This window comes from Giraffa tippelskirchi, chromosome 3 (genome assembly GCF_054371585.1).
Source record: "Giraffa tippelskirchi isolate mGirTip1 chromosome 3, T2T-mGirTip1v1.2.pri, whole genome shotgun sequence".
Taxonomy (NCBI): Eukaryota; Metazoa; Chordata; class Mammalia; order Artiodactyla; family Giraffidae; genus Giraffa; species Giraffa tippelskirchi.
This window is the reverse complement of record NC_137277.1, coordinates 38,893,035-38,915,000: the sequence shown is the minus strand read 5'-3', so window position 1 is coordinate 38,915,000 and position 21,966 is coordinate 38,893,035. Positions and strand designations below refer to the sequence as shown.

General features: G+C 41.4%; 2 protein-coding genes across 2 annotated transcripts; both read right to left on the bottom strand.

Moving 5' to 3' along the window:
* Nucleotides 1–5,634: 5,634 nt before the first annotated feature.
* On the bottom strand, nt 5,635–8,694 carry LOC145541975 (olfactory receptor-like protein DTMT). Its single transcript, XM_081579818.1, has one exon. The coding sequence runs from the start codon at nt 8,692–8,694 to the stop codon at nt 7,750–7,752; it is 945 nt and encodes a 314-aa protein (XP_081435944.1). The 3' UTR covers nt 5,635–7,749.
* Nucleotides 8,695–14,869: 6,175 nt separating this feature from the next.
* Nucleotides 14,870–15,814, bottom strand: LOC145542531 (olfactory receptor-like protein DTMT). Its single transcript, XM_081581427.1, has one exon. The coding sequence runs from the start codon at nt 15,812–15,814 to the stop codon at nt 14,870–14,872; it is 945 nt and encodes a 314-aa protein (XP_081437553.1).
* Nucleotides 15,815–21,966: the final 6,152 nt, after the last annotated feature.

The window sequence follows — 21,966 nt, the reverse complement described above, 5'->3', positions numbered from 1 at the left end:
GGGTCAAATTTGATCAAATTCCAAAATTCTCTATGAATGTTCCATAACAGAACCGTGGATGGGGTCAGAGCAACGTGATCTGAAAGAAGACAGGAAGTAGTCTAAGTCTGTATGCCTCTCGCTTAGGGATACAAACAATATACTATCAACCAGAAAACTAGTCACCATCCTTACCACTCAGGAATGATGCTGATGGTGAGTAAGATGATGGTGCTTGTGGTGGTGATGATGATGGTGATAATGATGATGATGATGATTGATGACAGTGGTAATAAAAGCATGAAAACATTTTTCAGTGCTTGTTCTTGCTAAATACTGGAATAAAAGCATGATATGCGCTGACTCATTTACTCTTCACAGCAACCCGATGAGATAGGTACTGTGTGTGTGTGTGTGTGTTAGTAGCTCAGTCATGTCCAACTCTTTGTGACTCCATGGATTGTAGCCCACCAGGCTCCTCTGTCCATGTAATTCTCCAGGCAAGAATACTGGAGGGGATTGCCATTCCCTTCTCCAGGGGATCCTCCTGACCCAGGGTTCAAACCTGGATCTCCTGCATTGAAAGCAGATTCTTTACCATTTGAGCTACCAATGAAGCCCATGAGATAGGTACTAGTACCTTCATTTTTTAGATAGAAAATAAATAACTTGCCCAAGGTCACATACCTATTAAACAACAGATCTGGGACTTAAATCCAACATCTAACTTCAGAGCTTAACTTTTAACCAGGAGGGTTTCCAGAACTGGTTACACATTGCAGATGAGTATATATTATTGAGAAAAAGTCTTATGGAAGAGAGCACAAGAAGAATGAGTTCTGAGAGTAAACTATTCTGCAAGAAGGAGTGGGAAATGTGTGGGGTTTTGTTGTTGTAGTTGTATTTTGGCAATGCTGAGCAGCTTGTAGGATCTTAGTTCCCTGACCAGGAATCAAACCTTAGCCCTAGGCAGTGAAAGCATAGAGTCCTAACTACCAGACAGCCAGTGAATTCAAGAAATGTTTTTTATTCATGCATCTGAACATTAAAGAGAGATACTTGCAGTCAACTTCAGAGTATCCATAAATACAACCGCCTTTTCCTTTTGGTCAGAGAACAGAGCAGGAGGGCAAACAAAAGACTTGCCTTGGTGGACACGAACAAAAGCATCAGAAACCAGGAAAAATGAGAGGCAAACCAACCAATTCAAGGGGTGGGTAATTAAATGATCCTTGAACTCTCTCAGTCTGTGAATATCTCAAAAATTGTGTCTGGAATAATTTTGAGACATTAATCTTTGAAAGATGTATTTCCTTGCATCGCACATTCACTTCCCCCCATTCAGGTAGGTAGTCAGATCTATATTCATTGCCTCAGGATAGAGATGTGGGAGGAAAGCAGAAAGAGTCCACGTTTTCCTAGCTTTTATTTCCAAAAGCCTGAGCCCTAGAATGAGGACTGAATTTTCTGGTAAAGGAAAAAATGATTTGGCCAGAATTAGGAGGTGAAGTGAAGTTTTGTCCTAGCAAATCAGAAAGAGATTGCCTTGGGCTTGGGGGAGAGGAAGAGTGGGAGGATGCTCAGTGGACCCAAAGAACAGGGCACATCTGGTAGCCCAGATAGTGAGAATTTCCTCTCAACTTATGAACTGAATTTATCCAGAGTTAAAGATATTAATATCAGGGCAGTTTGATGGAGGGTGAGGAAGACTGGCTTCATGGAAAGGGGCTACCAAGATGGTCTCTTTCTGTTTAGCTCACCTGCAAGCAAAATATTCTGGAGCCCGGAGGAGTCAGATTCCATCATTTACTGACCCAGGTGGCTCAGTGGTAAAGAATCCTCCTGCCAAGCAAGAGATGCAGGTTTGATCCTTGGGTCAGGAAGATCCCCTGGAGAAGGAAATAGCAACCCAGTCCAGTATTCTTGCCTGGTAAATCCCATGGACAGAGAAGCCTACAGTTCTTGGGGTCACAAAAGAGTCGGACACGACTTAGAGACTAAACAGCAATAAACATCAGCAGCCGATCTTGGCAAAATGCTGAACTTTTCCAACCTTATGCTCCACCATCAGTGAGTCTTATATACCCTAAAGAATTGTGGGTTTAGAGTGATCGTTGTATGCAAAGTATAACATATTCTGCAAATATATAGCTTATTAGTTCCCAATAACAGCTTTGGTGATTCTCAACTACATTTGAAGATGGGAATCACTATTGAGGGCAGAAAACAATGAGAATGATGACTTCTAAATCATCCAGCAGGAGCTGCTCTATAGAATTAGGGTGTCCTGTTACCTGTTAAAAGGGATTTTAGAATAACTACCTCCCCTACACTCCCAGCTTACCCAGCTTGTCTGAGTGTGGCTCCAGAGCCTGCTTCCTGTATGCTACTTCTGCATCATACATTTCCAGCCAGAGGCTCTGCCATTGTCTTCTGACTCCTCTCGCCTATGATGCCCTGACCCCTGGGATCCCTGGGTCCCAAAGAAACTCATTAATAACAAACCTAGTACTTGATCCCCCTTACTGAGCCATAGTTCTGAGCCACATTGCTGAGTAAGTCATGTCCAGGGACAGAATTCTGGGTTCACCCCAAGTCTGAGCTTCTCCAGGAAGCATTCCTTGATCATAACAGCCCACAATAATATCTACCTTCTCTATTTTCCACAGTGTCTGGGCTCCTACAACAGGTATCAGAGTCTAAGTACTGTAGCACTTCATTACCACTGTTTCATGTCATCCAATGATTGCTTCCAAATATACCAATCTTCTCTCCTCCAGTGGACTTTAAGCTCCATGATGGCAAGTCATGTGTAGACAGATTCACCCAGGAAATAATCTATTAAATCATTAATGCATTCCTTCAAGAAATATTTACTGGGTAACTGCCATCCACCAAACACTGAGCCATGTGATACAGGGAAAACAGTGGCCAAGGAAGACATGGTCCCTGCCCTCTGGAAGCTTATTGTCTACCTGGCAGACGTCACAACAAAACAAGCTACTATTGAGTGTTACAAATTTTATCATGCGGGGATACAGGATGTGATAAGGGTATATAGCAAGGCACCCAACCTTAACCAGCGGGTCAGAGAAGACATTTTTTTTTCAATGAAGTTTAAGTGGTAGCTGAGGAGTCTTCCAGGAAAAGGAGATGAAAGTATCCAGAGAGAGAAAATGGTAAATGGAAAAACCCAGGGGTGAGAGAACCTGGAGCTTCCGACAAAGTGAAAGAGTTTCATTGTGGCTGAAATACAGTGTGTGGGTTTGAAGGAGAGTGGAGGATGGGGGTCACTGGAAGAGGGTAAATGTGAGTGATGTAATTTGGAGATTCCTCAAAAAGTCATATATAGAATTACTGAATGACCCAGACATTCCACTCCTGGGTATATACCTGAAAAAAATTGAAATACAAATGTATGTTTATGAATGGACATACTGGCACTATTCACCATAGCCCTCAAGTGGAAAGAAGCATTCATTGATAGCTAGGTAAATAAATGTGGTGTATCCACACAATGGGATATTATTCAGCAATAAAAAATAAATGAAGTACTGATAAACACTACAAGATGCATGAACCTTGAAAACATTATGCCAGTCACAAAAGTCACATACTGTATAATTCTAGTCATGTGAAATATCAGAATAGGCAAATCCATAGAGAAATAAAGGAGATTGGCAGTTGCTAAGGGAAAATGGGTAGTGGTTGTTAGCGGGCATGGGATTTCTTTGGGGGGTAATAAAAATGTTCTAAAACTCTGGTGATTGTTGTGCAACTCTGAATATACAGAAACATTTAATTTTATACTTTAAATGGGTGGATTGTATGGTATATAAGTGGGCTTCCCAAGTGGCTCAGTAGTAAAGTGTCTGCCTGCAGTGCAGGAGACATGGATTTGATCCCTGGGTTGGGAAGATGCTCTGGAGAAGGAAATGGAAACCCACTGTTGTATTCTTGCCTGGGAAATTCCATGGACAAAGGAGACTGGTTGACTATAGTCCATGGGGTCACAAAAGAGTTGGACATGCCTTTGGGACTAAAACAAAAAATGGTATATAGTTAATATAACAACAAGTCTCAAAGAACAAACCTTTATCATTGGGGGAATTTGTATACAGATTGTATATTAAATATATATGTATTAATGTTAAATTTCTTAGATGTGATAATAGTATTACAGTCATATATGAGACTGTTCTTGTTTCTAGGAGCTCCCAAATGCTGAATTCTGTAGTTAAATGTCCTGGGGTTTGAAAATTATTTCAAGCACTATAATATATAAAAAATGAGAAAGGAAAGAAGAAGGAAATAGAGAATAATCAATACAGGGAGGAAAGGAGGAGAGATTGGCATGTGATATAAATATAAACAAATGACATTGTGTTTCATTTTTTAAATCCATGAGTTCAACAATGTATCTTGCTTCTGCAGTGATAATATTTATAGAATCAGTTCAGTCGCTCAGTCATGTCCGACTCTTTGCAACCCCATGAATTGCAGCACGCCAGGCCTCCCTGTCCATCACCAACTCCCGGAGTTTACTCAAACTCATGTCCATTGAGTTGGTGATGCCATCCAACCATCTTATCCTCTGTCATCCCCTTCTCCCCCTGCCTTCAATCTTTCCCAGCATCAGGGTCTTTTCAAATGAGTCAGTTCTTCACATCAGGTGGCCAAAGTATTAGAGTTTCAGCTTCAGCGTCAGTCCTTCCAATGAATATTCAGGACTGATTTCCTTTAGGATGGACTGGTTGGATCTCCTTGTAGTCCAAGGGACTCTCAAGAGTCTTCTCCAACACCAGAGTTCAAAAGCATCAATTCTTCGGCGCTCAGCTTTCTTCACAGTCCAACTCTCACATCCAAACACGACTACTGGAAAAACCATAGTCTTGACTAGACAGACCTTTGTTGGCAAAGTAATGTCTCTGCTTTTTAATATGCTATCTAGGTTGATTATAACTTTTCTTTCAAGGAGCAAGCATCTTTTAATTTCATGGCTGCCATCACCATCTGCAGTGATTTTGGAGCCAAAAAAATAGTTTGTCATTATTTCCACTGTTTCCCCATCCATTTGCCATGAAGTGATGGGACCAGATGCCATGATCTTAGTTTTCTGAATGTTGAGTTTTAAGCCAACTTTTTCACTCTGCTCTTTCACTTTCATCAAGAGGCTCTTTAGTTCTCCTTCACTTTCTGCCATAAGGGTGGTGTCATCTGTGTTTCTGAGGTTATTGATATTCCTCCCAGCAATCTTGATTCCAGCTTATGCTTCATCCAGCCTGGCATTTCACATGATGTACTCTGCATATAAGTTAAATAAGCAGAGTGACAATATACAGTTCTGACGTACTCCTTTCCCAATCTGGAACCAGTCTGTTGTTCCATGTCCGGTTCTAACTGTTGCTTCTTGAGCTGCATACAGACTTCTCAGGAGGCAGGTAAGGTGGTCTGGTATTCCCATCTCTTGAAGAATTTTCCATACTTTGTTGTGATCTACACAGTCAAAGGCTTTGGCATAGTCAATAAAGCAGAAGTAGATGTTTCTCTGGAACTCTCTTGCTTTTTCGATGATCCAGCGGATGTTGGCAATTTGATCTCTGGTTCCTCTGCCTTTTCTAAGTCCAGCTTGAACATCTGGAAGTTCACAGTTCATATACTGTTGAAGCCTGGCTTGGAGAATTTTGAGCATTACTTTGCTAGCGTGTGAGATGAGTGCAATTGTGTGGTAGTTTGAGCATTCTTTGGCATTGCCTTTCTTTGGGGTTGAAATGAAAACTGACCTTTTCCAGTCCTGTGACCACTGCTGAGTTTTCCAAATTTTCTTAAATTGTCAATTATGTGGTCATTCAATTACCACTTCATGTTTTTTCCATTTGCTTTTCCCTGGTTAACATTGACTTGAGCATATTTTCGTATTGTTTATTCTTTATGAATTTTATCTTAATGTTCTTTATACATTTTTTCTGTTCAGCTGTCATTTTACTCTAATATGATTTGTAGGAGCTCTCTGGATATTTTGAATTTTAACCTTGTGTCTGTTAGACATGTTATAGTCTGTCACTTCTCTTTCTTATTTTTTCTTACTATTTTCATGTTTATGCAGTCAAATATGTCAGACTTCTCTACATCAAAATAAGTTTGTTGGTTTCCAAAAAATAATTCCATTGAGAATTTGATTTGACTGCATTGTATCTGAGGAAAACCAATGTTAAAATTTGAGATTTCAAAGCTTGTCAAAATGAGCTGTCAAAAAGAACTTGTCAAATGGATTGATTTTACTATATAAAATTGACTCTTCAAATGTAAATCAAAACTACAATAAGGCATCATCTCACTGCAGTTAGAATGGCCATCATCAAAAACTCTATAAGTAATAAATGCTGGAGAGGGTGTGGAGAAACAGGAACCCCTCCTACACTGTTGGTGGGAATATAAATTGGTGCAGCACTATGGAAAACAATATGGAGTTTCCTTAAAAAACTAAAAGTAGAGTTACCATATAACCCTGCAATCCCACTCCTGAGCATATACCTAGAAAAAAATTAAAACTATAATTTTAAAAGATACATACTCCACAGTGCTCACAGCAGCACTATTTACAATAGCCAAGACATGGAAGCAACTTAAATGTCCATTAGCAGATGGATAGATAAGAAGATGTGATACACACACACACAAACATACAAACACAATAGAATATTACTTGGCCATGAAAAGGAATGAAATACATGGATGAACCTAGAGATTATCATTCTAAGTGAAATAAGTCAGATAGAGAAAGACAATATCATATGATATCACTTACATGTAGAATCTAAAAAAATGATAAAAATGAACTTATTTACAAAACAGAAACAGACTTGTAGACACAGAAAACAAATTGATGGTTACCAAAGGGGTCAGAAGGAGAGGGATGCCTTAGGAATTTGGAATTAACAGATATGATGATCCCAGATGGGTTGGAGCCAGATGGTTGATGATATTGACTCTTGGTTACCTCATCACCAACAAATCAGAAAACTGTCCATGAGCAATCATGGACCCCATAACCCTGTCCCCAGCAAGTAATCCCTTCTTCTTTTCCAGATACAATCTCTGAGCAAGACCTGGCAAGTGGGAGTTGGTTCTTTGGGACATGATTTCACATTCTCCCCAGGATTGCCAACATCCTCAATAAAGAAAGCTTTCCTTTTACCCAACACTTGTCTCTTAGCATTGGATTCTTGAGCAATGAGGAGCTGAACTTGAGTTTGGTAACAAGGTCAGGAAAACATAAGGTAGACACAAAAATAAATCAGAGGGAGAAAAAAGCTAAGATATAAAATGATGTAAAAAATGTGCATGGAAAAGTGAATAGGACACATTTAGGGGAGGCTGGGAGGTTATGAAGTGTGGATCTTATTTAGCACTGATCTAAGAGTATAACTATTTTAAAGTAATACCAGAATCAAAGCAAAGTTCTAACTTAAAAAAAAAAAATCTCCTGCATTAAATTAGTGTAAGCATGCAAGGCGTGAAATCATTTAAAAAACTGATCTTAAAATGTGCTTTTAGAGGGTCCCGTAGGGAAGAAAAAGAGGAAGACCTTGCTACAAGATCATCAAGACCTCCTTCCCTAGTTCAACTATGCAACTACACTTCACCTATTGAATGATTATGTTCTATGTCATTTTAACAAAAGTTTACATGGTGACAAAAAAATCTGAAATAATATTCAATATTAACATATCTACTAGATAAAATTGTGTAGAAATACCAACCTTACCATCAGAGAGAGAAGTGAATTTTCTTTCTACAAAAGACTCTTCTCAGAGCTCCTTTCATGTCTCTGTTCCTCAGGCTGTAGATGAAGGGGTTCAGCATGGGGGTCACCACAGTGTACATCATAGACATGACAGTCTCCTTAACAGTGGAATTATTAGCTGATGGGCATAAATAGAGACCAATAATTGTCCCATAAAACAGGGACACCACAGTGAGGTGGGAGCCACAGGTGGAGAAGGCTTTGCAGATGCCCCTGGCAGAAGGGACCTTGAGGATGGAGGACACGATTCGTGCGTAGGACGTGATGATGAGTAGGAATGGGATGACGACAATGAGCCCTCCAACGAAAAATATCACGAGCTCATTAACTCGAATGTCAGAGCAGGACAGCTTCAGCAGAGCAGACAAATCACAGAAAAAGTGGGGGATCACATTGTCTTCACAAAAATGCAGCCTGGCAATGAGGAGGGTGTGCAACATGGCATAGAATGTGGTCAGTATCCAGGGCACAACCACCAGGAAGAGACAGAGCCTGGGGCTCATGATGGTGGTGTAGTGCAGGGGGCAGCAGATGGCCACGTAGCGGTCATAGGCCATGGCCACAAGGAGGAAGTCCTCCAGGTCTGCAAAGAACAGGAAGAAGTACATTTGTGTCAGGCAGCCAGCATAGGGGATGGACAGGTCTTGGCTCTGCATGTCCTGTAGCAATTTGGGCATTGTGACAGAGGAGAAGCAGAGGTCAGAGAAAGACAGGTTACTGAGAAACAAATACATGGGTGTGTGGAGGTGGGGGTCCAAGCAAATGAGGACGATGATGAGAAGGTTCCCCAGGACGGTGGTAACATACATGGCCAGGAACAGGACATAGAACAGGTTTTGATGTTCTGACTCGATGGGCAGTCCCAGCAGGAGGAACTCTAACACAATGGTTTGATTCCTTCCTGTCATGCTCTGTCTCCAGTATCTTTAGAAAGAAATAATAGTGTCCACAAAAACCGGAATTTCAGAATGAACTTATTTCTATGATAAACTGGCTCTTAGATGCTTTGCAAAAATATTTAATATTTTTCTAATTACAATCTTTACAGGACTCCAGTTCTCTATAATCAGAATCTCTATGATTGGAAATGAATTATTTTCTTCATTTCTCTTTAACATGAAACAGTATTCCAACTTTCCTTAAACATTCTTATCCCTTAGCTTCTGAGACACATAACATTGGTTTTTTCCCATACTTTCCTGGTCAGACATCCTCAATACTCTACTGGCTTCTGTTTTGTCTCTATCTTCAACTTGATTCATGTTCCAGGGTTTTTTCCTAAACACTGTTCTCTTTTAATTTTGGTATACCATAAGAAAAGGGCTTCCCAGGTGGTGCTAGTGGTAAAGAACCTGCCTGCCAGTGCAGAGACAGTGGAGCCTCGCGGGTTACAGTTCATGGGGTTGCAGATTTGGACACGATGGAAGCGACTTAGCACACATGCACCAAGAAAAACTCATCTACTTCAATGGCTTGATTACCACTTAAACTTCAGTTGTAGATGTCTCTCTAAACCATAAAAGAATATACTCAATTGCTTGAGTAGTATCTCTACTTGGATTATCACACACATCTTCAGTTAAACAGATTTCAAAAGAAACACACGATATCCCTTTGTGCCTCTCCCGATTCCCTCCTCCTCAGGTCTTCCATATCCCGGAAAAAGACTTTCAGGTTACCCAGATTAAAGCATGAGAGTCTTTCATTTCCTCCTTTCTGTTATCAATACCCAATATCTGTCAACAAGATCTAGAAATTCTTTCTCCTTCACCACTCCTTATCCACACTGTCACCACCTTAGATCAGCCTGACATCACATCTTGTTTGTACTATTGGAAAAATCTTTTTGTAAAAAAAAAAAAAGCTATTGGAATATAGTTGATCTAAAATGTTGTGCTAGTTTCAGATGTACAGCAAAGTGAATCAGATGTGTGTGTGTGCATGTGTGTGTGCACACATGCTCAGTCATGTCCATGTCTGCAACTCCATGGACTGTAGCCCAGAAGGCTCCTCTATCCATGGAATTTCCTAAGCAAGAATACTGGAGTGGGTTGCCATTTCCTACTCCTGGGAATCTTCCTGACCCAGGGATCAAACCCGTGTCTCTTGTGTCTACTGCATTGGCAGGTAGAATAAGTTATATATATATATATATATATATATATATATATACACTCTTTTTTAGATTCTTTTCCCATATAGGCCATTACAGAGTATTGAGTATAGTTCCCTGTACTATACATTAGGTTCTTATTAGTTATCTAGTTTATATATAGTAGGGTGCATATGTCAATCTCAATCTTTGGAAAAACCTCTTAATTTATCTCCCTGCTTCCATACTTGAAACCCTCTACATCGGTATCTTTCATCATAGTAAACATTCTAAGATGAAAAATGGATGACCATGCTCCATAAAGTCTTCATGGATTCTCATTGCTCTTAACATAAAGGCAAATTCCTTTCAAAAGGTGACTCATGACCTGACCCTTACCTAACTCTGAAACTTCATCTGGCCCTACAACTATACTCACATTTCACTCTCCATCAAAGCTGGACTTAAATGCAACACTCTTGCTCTAGCACTTTGCACTCACTGTTCCTCTTCCCTAATGTTCTCTCCCTTCTGCTCCCTCTTTACATGGCTTCCCATATTTTCCTTCACATATATTTCATGTCATTCACCCTACAAACCTTCCCTGTCTCCCCCAGACCAGCAGAGAATGCACTGCTATGTTTCCAAGCATCCTTCTTGTCCCCACAGCACTCCATGACAAAGGGATTATTTCTTTACAGCTGCCTTCTCTACCAGATTATAAACTCCATATAGGAAAGGATCATGTCTGCCTTCACAGCTGCCACAGAGCCAGCACCTGGCCAAGTGCCTGGATACAGGTGGTGTTTCATAAATATCCATTGGTTATGCTTCTGGTTGAGATGTGCATTCCTCCAACTTTAAACCCAGCAAAACTTCTTTTAAGTTAGAATCACTACTCTTACTAACTCCTCCCAGGACAGAAACTCACTACCCTCAACCATTTAGCACTAACCTTGACACTGTATTACAAAATGTATGGAGCAATGTTGTCCCAATGGTATTTATTCTTGTAACTCAGACACACTGTATGCATGCTCAGTCTCTGGTCCGTGTCCAACTCTTTGCAATCCCATGGACGGTAGCTTGCCAGACTCCTCTGCCCGTGGGATTTCCCAGGCAAGAATACTGGAGTGGGTTGCCATTTCCTTTTCCAGGGGGATCTTCCCAACCCAGGGATTGAACCCATATCTCCTGCGTCCCCTGCACTGGTAGGCAGATTCTTTACCACCGAGCCACCTGAGAAGCCCTTTCAAACACACTACTATTACACTAATACAGATGATATAGATAATAGACATAAGCATGTATATGGATAGACATTGATAAAATTCTCTATTGGATCTGTTTCTCTGAAGAAGCCTAACACTCCATAGTGCACCTCAAAGTGGACAAAAAAGCAGAGGAGAAGCATCTTAGATGTGGGAAGCTCCTTCATTAAAGACATAACTGAATCCAACAGCTGAGATTTCACCCCTTGATGCTGGCTGATCCAGCAACATCAGTAGGTTTTCACATGGATATTACATAGAGGCAAAACACTGGGAAAAGACACCTGGTTTCTCAGAATTTTGTCTCCCTGGCAAATGAGCAGGACCCCATTTGTGTGACTGGGGATCACTTCTGTATTAAGAGTGTGACTAGCGATCACAAACCAGAGACAGGACTTGGGGATGTTGTCACTGATGGTGCCATGAGCGTCTCACCTTCTTCACCTGTTAAGTCAGTAGTTTTCAGCCAGAACTGCATTTGAAGAAATCTAGGGTAACGCTTCTTAAATTTAATATCCCTGAAAAATCCCCTGGGAGTGCTTGTAAAACACTGATTTTGATATAGTAGGCTTGCTTCTGCATTTTAATCAGCACCCAGGTAATGCCCCTTCTCAGTCCATGGGGTTCACGGTGAGTAGCAAGAATACATGACACTGTTAAAAATAAAGATCACTGGACCCCTCAGATAAATATAAGCACAGTCTTTGAGAGGAAGCCCATACAGAGTTGTCTTAAAGCTCCAAGGTAATTCTAAAATAAAACAAGGGTTCAGAAGTATGGCATTAATGCTTACCTCAAGAGTTGTTAGTACACTGAAATTACACAACGTTCTGGGAATAAATGATGTGGTAAGAAATACATAAGAACGTTGTCGTTAATAAAAATAGATTATAACATGTGAACCTTAATAAAATCTTCTCGAATGTAGTGAAGTTTTGGGAAGCAGAGAGGTGGAAAAGGAAAGCATTACCATACTTCAAAAATTCTCCTGGAGAACACCACACAACCTGAAAAATCAAGACTCTCAGGTCGGAAAAACTCTAAGAGACCAGCTTATTTACTCTCTGCCCAGCTTACCCAGTGTGAGAGGACTGTGACCCAAGATCCTGCTCCCTTTTATGCACTAAGGCATGTGAGATAACGCCTCTAAAATTATCCCTGGCATGTGCAAAATCCTATCCACATCTCCCATTCTGCACATCCTTGGGCAAAACGGGCCCTGGATCCCAGAGGAGTCTGGATCCTGGAGGAACTCATTAAAGACAAAGTAATTGCTCAAGACCTCTCTAGGATACCACCTCCCATGGTGGCTCAGATGGTAAAGAATCAGCTTGCAATGCAGGAGACCCAGGTTCAATTCCTGAGTCAGGAAGATCCTCTGGAGAAGGGAATGGCAACGCACTCCAGTATTCTTGCCTGGAAAATCCCATGGACCGAGGAACCTGGTGGGCTACAGTCCACGGGGTGACAAAGAATCAGGCACGACTGAGCGATTAACACTTTCGCTTTCTCTAGGACAAATGCTCTCAGGGTCCTGGAGCAGCAACTGATTACAATCACTAATCACACCTGACTATACTCTGGGGGAAGGTGAGGATGGAGAGAAGCTCATACATGAAAGCTTAATCACTGCCTGTTTAGGGAACGGACATGGGGTACTTGTGGTTGGAGCCTACATTTCCAGAGGTAAAAGAGGATGGTTTGTGAAGTCATAAAACAAGCAGGAACCATACGGTAGTATCCTAAAAATTCGGAGGAGTGTAACAGGCTGTTTTCTGTGGGCAACAAGAAAGCTTCAGTGGTTTGAGTAAAGTGCCAAGAAAGACATTGTGTTTTGGGTTTTCTGTTTTTGTTTTCTGACCATTCTGGGCAGCATGTGGGATTTTAGTTCCCTGACCAGGGATCAAACCAGCACTCCCTAAGGGGAAACTCAGTGTCTTAACTGCTGAACTGCCAGGAAAGCCCCAAGACACATATTTTGGAAAGATTCTCAAGGTGGAAGAATCTCTCAGTAAAAGGCCATTTCCCATAAATGACCTGTAACTAACAAGGAGTAGTTACCTACATGACACAACCATATGCAGATATATAGGAAGTACTAGAATAAGAGACAAGAGAAACACTCCCTGATCATATTCAATTCTTCCTCAAGTCAAGATAGAAGAGAAAACGCAGTTTGAATCCCACTGAAGTACTTCTGCCTTCTTACCTCTGTGGGAAAACATACTGGCACCTGTCACCTGCATCGTCTCTAATACTCCCCAGATGTGCCAGAATACCTCCTAGATTCCAGCTCGTCCTTAGGCTGCAGTTATCTATGGCCACAAAACCAGAATTAACTTTTTTTATGGCTGTGCTGGGTCTTCGTTGCTGTGCAAGGGCCCTTCTGTGAACAAGGGCAACTACAGAAGGGCCCTCGCACAGCAACGAAGGTAGGTGTGGAATGTGGGCTTCTCGTTGCGGTGGCTTCTCTTGTTGCAGAGCACAGGCTCTTGGTGCACGGTCCTAAGTAGTTGTGGCACATGGGCTTAGTTGCCCTATGGCATGACAGAGGAGCCTGGTGAACTAAAGTCCACGAGGTCAAAAAAGAGTAAACACAACTTAGCGACTAAAGAACAACAACAAAGATGAACTAAACTATTGTAGCAAAGGAGATAGAAAGCTCACTTGAGGTTCAGGGCAGGTCAAGACGACACTGGAGACATGAAAATAAAACAGAGGAGAGAAGGTTAAGAGACAGAATAATGCAAACCCTTGCTCAAGAAGAGATAAATAAATATCTATATTCAACAATTAAAAGTCCAGTTTAGCAGAGGTAAGCAGGGGAGAATTTTGCATTTTAAATAGTATTGACCTCAAGGACACAGTATTATATAATGCATGTTTTTTGTTACTTTTTTTAAAAACACAATAAATTAAGTGTTTAAAAAAGGGACACAGACACTGAAGCAAAAGCTCTCTTCTATACCTTTAGTGTGGCAGATCTGGGTTCTAAGTGGCCTTCCTAGAAGCATGGCATGGCCTGGATGGTGGCCTCACACATCCAAAAGGGCCAGGTTTAGAAAGGGACCACTGGCCCAAGAATTTGCTCCCATAGCGGCACACAGTGGGCAAGGAGGCAGCACATCCCAAATTAATGCTATTTTACAAGCTATCACAGCTGTGCTCTTTCTTTAGTCTCCTCCATATTTTCAAATCAGAGGATGAGAAAAGTAATTACATTGGGGGTTGTCTGGTTCAGTAAATATTAATAGGCTACTATGGGCCCAGGTTCTGCAGTTTCAGTCTCTTCATTCATGGAACATCTGTCCAAGGTGGTGGGTCAAGGACAGAAGGGAGAGGGTGTGTCAACAAGTAAATGAGTAAATGCTCAGTAAACAGTAGTGTTTATTTCAGCAATAAATAAAACATTGAAAACAGTAATGAAAAAAAGGTGGAGGGAGGGCACAAAGTTAATTGGAAATTTAAAAATGAAGCTTCTTTGAGTAACCTGGAGAGAAAAATGAGAAAGATCCTGCTAGGAGGTCACCAACATCCCCTTTCCAAGTCCTACCACATACCTCCACTGTATCTCTTACTTATTGGACAATATCCTAAGTAATTGCAAAAAAAGGTCATTGAAAACAGAAATCTGGGTAAATATCCCAATATTGATATCAATATACCTACTAAATCAAATTGTGTAGAAATCCCAACTTTATCATAATCCCAACTTTACAGTCATAGAGAGAAGGGAGTTTTCTTTTTGCAAAAGACTCTTCTCAGAGCTCCTTTCATGTCTCTGTTTCTCAGACTGTAGATGAAGGGGTTCAGCATGGGGGTCACCACAGTGTACATCATAGACATGACAGTCTCCTTAACAGTGGAATTATTAGCTGATGGGCATAAATAGAGACCAATAATTGTCCCATAAAACAGGGACACCACAGTGAGGTGGGAGCCACAGGTGGAGAAGGCTTTGCAGATGCCCCTGGCAGAAGGGACCTTGAGGATGGAGGACACGATTCGTGCGTAGGACGTGATGATGAGTAGGAATGGGATGACGACAATGAGCCCTCCAACGAAAAATATCACGAGCTCATTAACTCGAATGTCAGAGCAGGACAGCTTTAGCAGAGCAGATGAATCACAGAAAAAGTGGGGGATCACATTGTCTTCACAAAAATGCAGCCTGGCCATGAGCAGGGTGTGCAACATAGCATGGAATGTGGTCAGTATCCAGGGCACAACCACCAGGAAGAGACAGAGCCTGGGGCTCATGATGGTGGTGTAGTGCAGGGGGCAGCAGATGGCCACGTAGCGGTCATAGGCCATGGCCACAAGGAGGAAGTCCTCCAGGTCTGCAAAGAACAGGAAGAAGTACATTTGTGTCAGGCAGCCAGCATAGGGGATGGACAGGTCTTGGCTCTGCATGTTCTGCAGCAACTTGGGCATTGTGACAGAGGAGAAGCAGAGGTCAGAGAAAGACAGGTTACTGAGAAACAAATACATGGGTGTGTGGAGGTGGGGGTCCAAGCAAATGAGGACGATGATGAGAAGGTTCCCCAGGATGGTGGTAACATACACGGCCAGGAACAGGGCGTAGAACAGGTTCTGATGCTCTGACTTGATGGGCAGTCCCAGCAGGAGGAACTCTGAGACAATAGTTTGATTCCTTCCTGTCATGTTCTGTTTCCAATATCTTTAGGAAGAAGTAATAGTGTCCTTGAAAACCTGAATTTCAGAATGAACTTATTTCTATGATAAACTGGCTCTTAGACACTTTGTAAAACTATTTTATAGTTTTCTCATCACAATAATTACAATCTTTTACAGGACTCCAGTTCTCTATAATCAGAATCTCTATCATTGGAAATGACTTATTTTCTTCATTTCTCTTTAACACAAAACAATATTCCAACTTTCCTAAAACATTTTTATCCCTTAGCTTCTGAGACACATAATACATTGGTTTTTCCCATACTTGCCTGGCCAGATATCCTCAATAATTCTACTGGCTTCTGTATTGTCTCTATCTTCAACTTGATTGATGTTCCAGGGTTTTTTCCTAAACACTGTTCTCTTATAATTTTGGTATACCATAAGGAAAGGGCTTCCCAGGTGGTGCTAGTGGTAAAGAACCTGCCTGCCAATGCAGAGACAGTGGAGCCTCGCGGGTTACAGTCCATGGGGTTGCAGAGTTGGGCACAACTGAAGCGACTTAGCACACATGCACCAAGAAAAACTCATCTACTTCAATGGCTTGATTACTATTTAAACTTCAGTTGTAGATGTCTCTCTAACTCATGAAAGAAGATACTCAATTGCATGAATATTATCTCTCCTTGGATGTATTACAGGCATCTTCAGTTAAACCGATTCCAAAAGAAACACACGATCCCTTTGTGCCTCTCCCGATTCCCTCCTCCTCAGGTCTTCCATATCCCAGAAAAAGACTTCCAGGTTATCCAGATTAAAACATGAGAGTCTTCTTTCATTTCCTCCTTCCTGTTATCAATACCCAACATCTGTCAACAAGATCTATAAATTCTTTCTCCTTCATTCACTCCTTATCCATACTGTCACCACCTTAGATCAGCTTGACATCACATCTTATTTATACTATTGGAACCATCTTTTTTTAAAAAAAAAATTTTATTGGAATATAATTGATTTACAGTGTTGTGCTAGTTTCAGGTGTATAGCAAAGTAAATCAGTTATGTGTGTGTGTGTGTCCAGCTCTTTGCAACCCCATGAACTGTAGCCTGGCAGACCCCTCTGACCATGGAATTTTCCAAGCAAGAATACTGGAGTGGGTTGCCATTTCCTACTCCTGGGGATCTTCCTGACCCAGAGATCAAACCCGTGTCTTTTGTGTCTCCTGCATTGGCAGGTAGAATAAGTTATAGACTTCACCCCTTGATGCTGGCTGATCCAGCTACCTCAGTAGGTTTTCACATGGATATTACATAGAGGCAAAACACTGGGAAGAGACACCTGGTTTCTCAGAATTTTGTCTCCCTGGCAAATGAGCAGGACCGCACTTGTGTGACTGGGGATCACATCTGTATTAAGAGTGTGGCTGGGGATCACAAACCAGAGACAGGACTTGGGGATGTTGTCACTGACGGTGCTATGAGCCTCTCACCTTCTTCACCCATTAAGTCAGTAGTTCTCAGCCAGAACTACACTTAAGGCAATCTAGGGCAATGCTTCTAAAATTTAATATCCCTGAAAAATCCCCTGGGAGTGCTAGTAAAACACTGATTTTGATATAGTAGGCCTGCTTCTGCATTTTAATCAGCACCCAGGTAAATGCCCGTGCTGTAGTCCATGGGCTTCACAGTGAGTAGCAAGAACACATGATGCTTTTAAAAATAAAGATAACTGGACCCCTCAGATAAATATAATCACAATCTTAGAGGGGAAGTCCATACAGAGTTTTTTTTTAAAGCTCCAAGGTGATTCTAAAATAAAACAAGGGTTCAGAAGTATGGCATTAATGCCTACCTTAAGAGTTATTAGTATACTGAAACTACCCAATGCTGTAGGAATAAATGATACAGTAAGTAATACATAAAAATGCTATCATTAATAAAAATAGATTAAATGAGTGAACATTAGTAAAAAAAAAATTCTCCAATGTAGTGAAATTTGGGGAAGTAGAGAGTTGGAAAAGAAAAGCATCACCGTACTTGAAAACCTCTCCTACTGAACACCATTCAACCTGGGAAATCAAGACCCTCAGATTGGAAGGACTCTAAGTGATCAGCTCATTCACCTTCTGCCCAACTTACCCAGTGTGTGAGGGTGACTCCAGGGCCCTGACCTGAGATCCTGGTCCCCTTTATTCACTAAGTCATGTGAGGTATCAGCCCCTGTAGTCATCACCTGTGTCTGAAACCTCCCTTCTCACATCTCCCGTTCTGCATATCCTTGGGCCTAAGGGGCCCTGGATCCCAGAGGAGTCTGGATCTTGGAGGAACTCATTAAAGTCAAAGTAATTACCCAAGGCCTCTCTAGGACACCACCTCCCATGGTGGCTCAGATGGTAAAGAATCTGCCTGCAATGCAGGAGACGCAAGTTCAATCCCTGGAGAAGGGAATGGCAATGCACTCCAGTATTCTTGCCTGGAAAATCCCATGGACAGAGGAACCTGGTGGGCTACCGTCCATGGGGTCACAAAGAGTCAGACACGACTGAGCACCTAACAATTTCACTTTCTCTGGAACAAATGCTCTCAGGGTCGTGGAGTAGCGACTGATTACAATCACTGATCACACCTGACTATTCTTTCGGGGAAGGTGAAGATGGAGAGAAGCTCATACATGAAAGCTTAATCCCTGCCTGTTTAGGGAATGGACGTGGGACACTTGTGGTTGGAGCCTACACTTTGGGAGGTAAAAGAGGATGGTCTGTGAAGTCATAAAACAAGCAGGAACCCTACTGTGAGTATCCTAAAATATCTGAGGAGTGTAGCAGATTGTTTTCTGTAGGCAACAAGAAGCCATCGGTGGTTAGGGCAAAGTGTCAAAAAAGATGCATATTTTGGAAAGATTCTCAAGGTGGCAGAATCTCTCAATACAACACCATTTCCCAAGAATCACCTACAGCTAACAATAAGTAGGTATCTCTGAGACACCTATATGCAGATAAATAGAAAGTACTAGAATAAAAAAAAAGATAAACTCTCCCTGGCCATGTTCAATTCTTTCTCAAGCGAAGACATGAAAGAAAACCCGATGTGAATCCTGTTGAGGTACTTCTGCCTTCTTGCCTCTGTGAGAAAACATTAATGGCATCTGCCACCACCATTATCTCTGCATGTGTGTGCGTGGTCAGTCACTCAGTCATGTCTGACACTTTGTGACCCCGTGGACCGTAGTCCACCAGGCTCCTCTGTCTATGGAATCTTCCAGGCAAGAATACTGGAGTGAGTTGCCATTTCCTACTCTATGGGATCTTCCTGACCCAGGGATCAAACCCGCATCTCCTACATTGGCAGGCGGTTTCTTTATCATTGCACCACCTGGATAACCCACCACCATCCCCAAATGTGTCAGAATATCTCCTAGTTTCCAGCTCTTCCTTATGCACCAGTTAACTATGGCCACGAAGCCATAACAGCTTCTTTCACCACCCATTCCATGTTCTCCTCGGCCACTATCTCAGCTGTACTGGGTTCTCACATGATCACATAATGCAAACCTTCATTCCTAGTGAATCAGCATCTTCACTGGTCTTGCCTTATCAACTTGTTATAGTTTTATTAATATTTATTTTTAAGTAGAAAATACTTAGTGACTCTCAGAGAATTGCTCAGAATTGCAAACATGGTCCTCTCTGACCCAGTTGTGTGGAGAAACCCAGTTTTCCCTTTCTAATCTATAGCACCCACCCAGGCTCAGGTAATGTTAATCTTTGCATATGGGTTCACCTAAGTGACTTCCCTGGAGGCTCAGACAGTAAAGCGTCTACCTATAATGCAGGAGACCTAGGTTCAATCCCTGGGTCAGGAAGATCCCCTGGAGAAGGAAACAGCAACCCACTCCAGTACTCTTGCCTGGAAAATCCCATGGATGGAGGAGCCTGGTAGACTGCAGTCCACAGGGTCGCCAAGAGTTGGACACGACTGAGCGACTTCACTTTCTTTCTTTCTTTCACATAAGGGCCACAAAATGTCCAGGTGATTTGCTCAACTTCCAATTCAATGAAACCACTGTTATATCCCTTGGTAGAAGCACTCCTCCCTTGAGACCTGCATGAGACATTTCTTGTGCATCTTTTCAATTCTCTCAGCTTCATCTCCTGTTCCAGCCATGGCTTAGTAACCAGCTCTGCCCTGGCTTCGGCAAGCTTTAGTAGTGCAACCTGATGGCACCTCACCTCCATTCTGTTCCACATGCTTCAAGCTTCTGCTCTGGGACTTCTCTGACTCTATGAAACACAGTGTCATGGGAAACCGTCTCAGTATTCATACTAATATTTAGGCAAATGATCCATCAAGAGTGAATTGTTTTTGTTAACATGATGTGTGGATTGAAGTGTTTTTTTTCACATGGAAATCCAAGTTTTCCAGCATCATTGGCCGACAAGACTATTTTCTACTGAATCGTCTTTGCACATTTGTCAGTGATCAATGGACGATACAGGATTGAATCTAGTTTTTGGATTCTATAAGGTATTCTATACTCTCTATAATGATCCATGGAGAAGGCAATGGCACCCCACTCCAGTACTCTTGCCTGGAAAATCCCATGGACAGAGGAGCCTGACAAGCTGCAGTCTTTAGGGTCGCTAAGAGTCGGACACGACTGAGCGACTTCACTTCCCCTTTTCACTTTCATGCATTGGAGAAGGAAATGGCAGCCCACTCCAGTGTTCTTGCCTGGAGTATCCTGGGGACGGGGGAGCCTGGTGGACTGCCGTCTATGGGGTCGCACAGAGTCAGACATGACTAAAGTGATTTAGCAGCAGCAGCAGTATAATGATCCATATTTCTCTAATGCCACCATTTTTAATCTTTTAGCTATAGTAAGTTTACTTTTTTAGTTTCTTTGCCTTCACACGTGTATTTTGCAATTTTATTGTCAATTTATACTACCAAAAAATCCTCTGGAATTTAACTGGAATGTGTTGAATCTCTAGATCGGTTTCAGAAGAATCAACATCTTAACAATGTTGAGTCTTTCATTCCATGGACATGCTGTGTCTATCAATTTCTTTAGTTCTCAGTGAGTTCTCAATCAGAGCTTTGTGATTTCAAGGTATAAACCTTGTATATACTGTGTATGATTTATATCCAAGCATTTAAAGTTTTGGTGCTATTATATCAATAAGATGGTACTTTAAAAATATGGTGAGGAAGAAAAGTCTCTTCAATAAATGGCACTGGGGAACTGGAAATGCAAAAGATTTAACTCAAATGTGTTAATGCTTGAACTAAGACCTAAAACTAAAAAAACTCCTAGAAGAAACATAGGCAGTAAAGTTTTGACATAGGTCTTGGTGACTATTCTTTCACTATGACACGAAAGACAGAAGCAACAAAAACAGAAATAAATGGGAACTACATCAAACTAAAAAACTTCTGCATAGCAAAGAAAACCACCCAACAAAATGCAAAGGAACATACCTAATGGGAGCAAATATTTGCAAATCATATACCTGATAAAGGGTTAATATCAAAAATATATTTTTATAAAACATATAACTCAAAGCAAAAAAAAACTCATTAAAAATGGGCAGAGAATATGGACAATTTTTCAAAGAATACATACAGATGGCCAACAGGCCCATGAAAATTAGCCCAACATTGCTAATTATTAGCGATAAGCAAGTCAAACAGCAATAAGATATCACCTCACACCTATCAGATTGGGCTATCATCAAAAAGAGCACAAATAAAAATGCTGGGGAAGATGTGGAGAAAGGGAACCCTTGTACACTGTTGGTGGAATGTAAATTGGTGCAGCCACTGCAGAAAACAATATGGAGGTTCATCAAAAAATAGAAATAGAACTGCCATATGATCCAGCAGTTCCACTCCTGTATATATATCTGGAAAAAAAAATACTAATTCAAAAAGATACATGCACCCCAGGTTCATGACAGCACTGTTTACAACAGCCATGATGTGGAAGAAACACAAATGTCCATCAACAGATAAATGGACAAAGAAGCTATGATGTATACATGCAATGGAACATTATTCAGCCGTTAAAAAGAACAAAATTCTGCCATTTGCAACAGTGTGGATGAACCTAAAGAATGTTATGCCTACTGAAATAAGTCAGACAAAGACCAATACTATATAATGTCACTTACATGTGAAAT

What these genes read in the sequence shown, in the direction of transcription:
- LOC145541975 (XM_081579818.1), bottom strand. Translation starts at nt 8,694, where the DNA reads ATGACAGGAAGGAATCAAACCATTGTGTTAGAGTTCCTCCTGCTGGGA.
- LOC145542531 (XM_081581427.1), bottom strand. Translation starts at nt 15,814, where the DNA reads ATGACAGGAAGGAATCAAACTATTGTCTCAGAGTTCCTCCTGCTGGGA.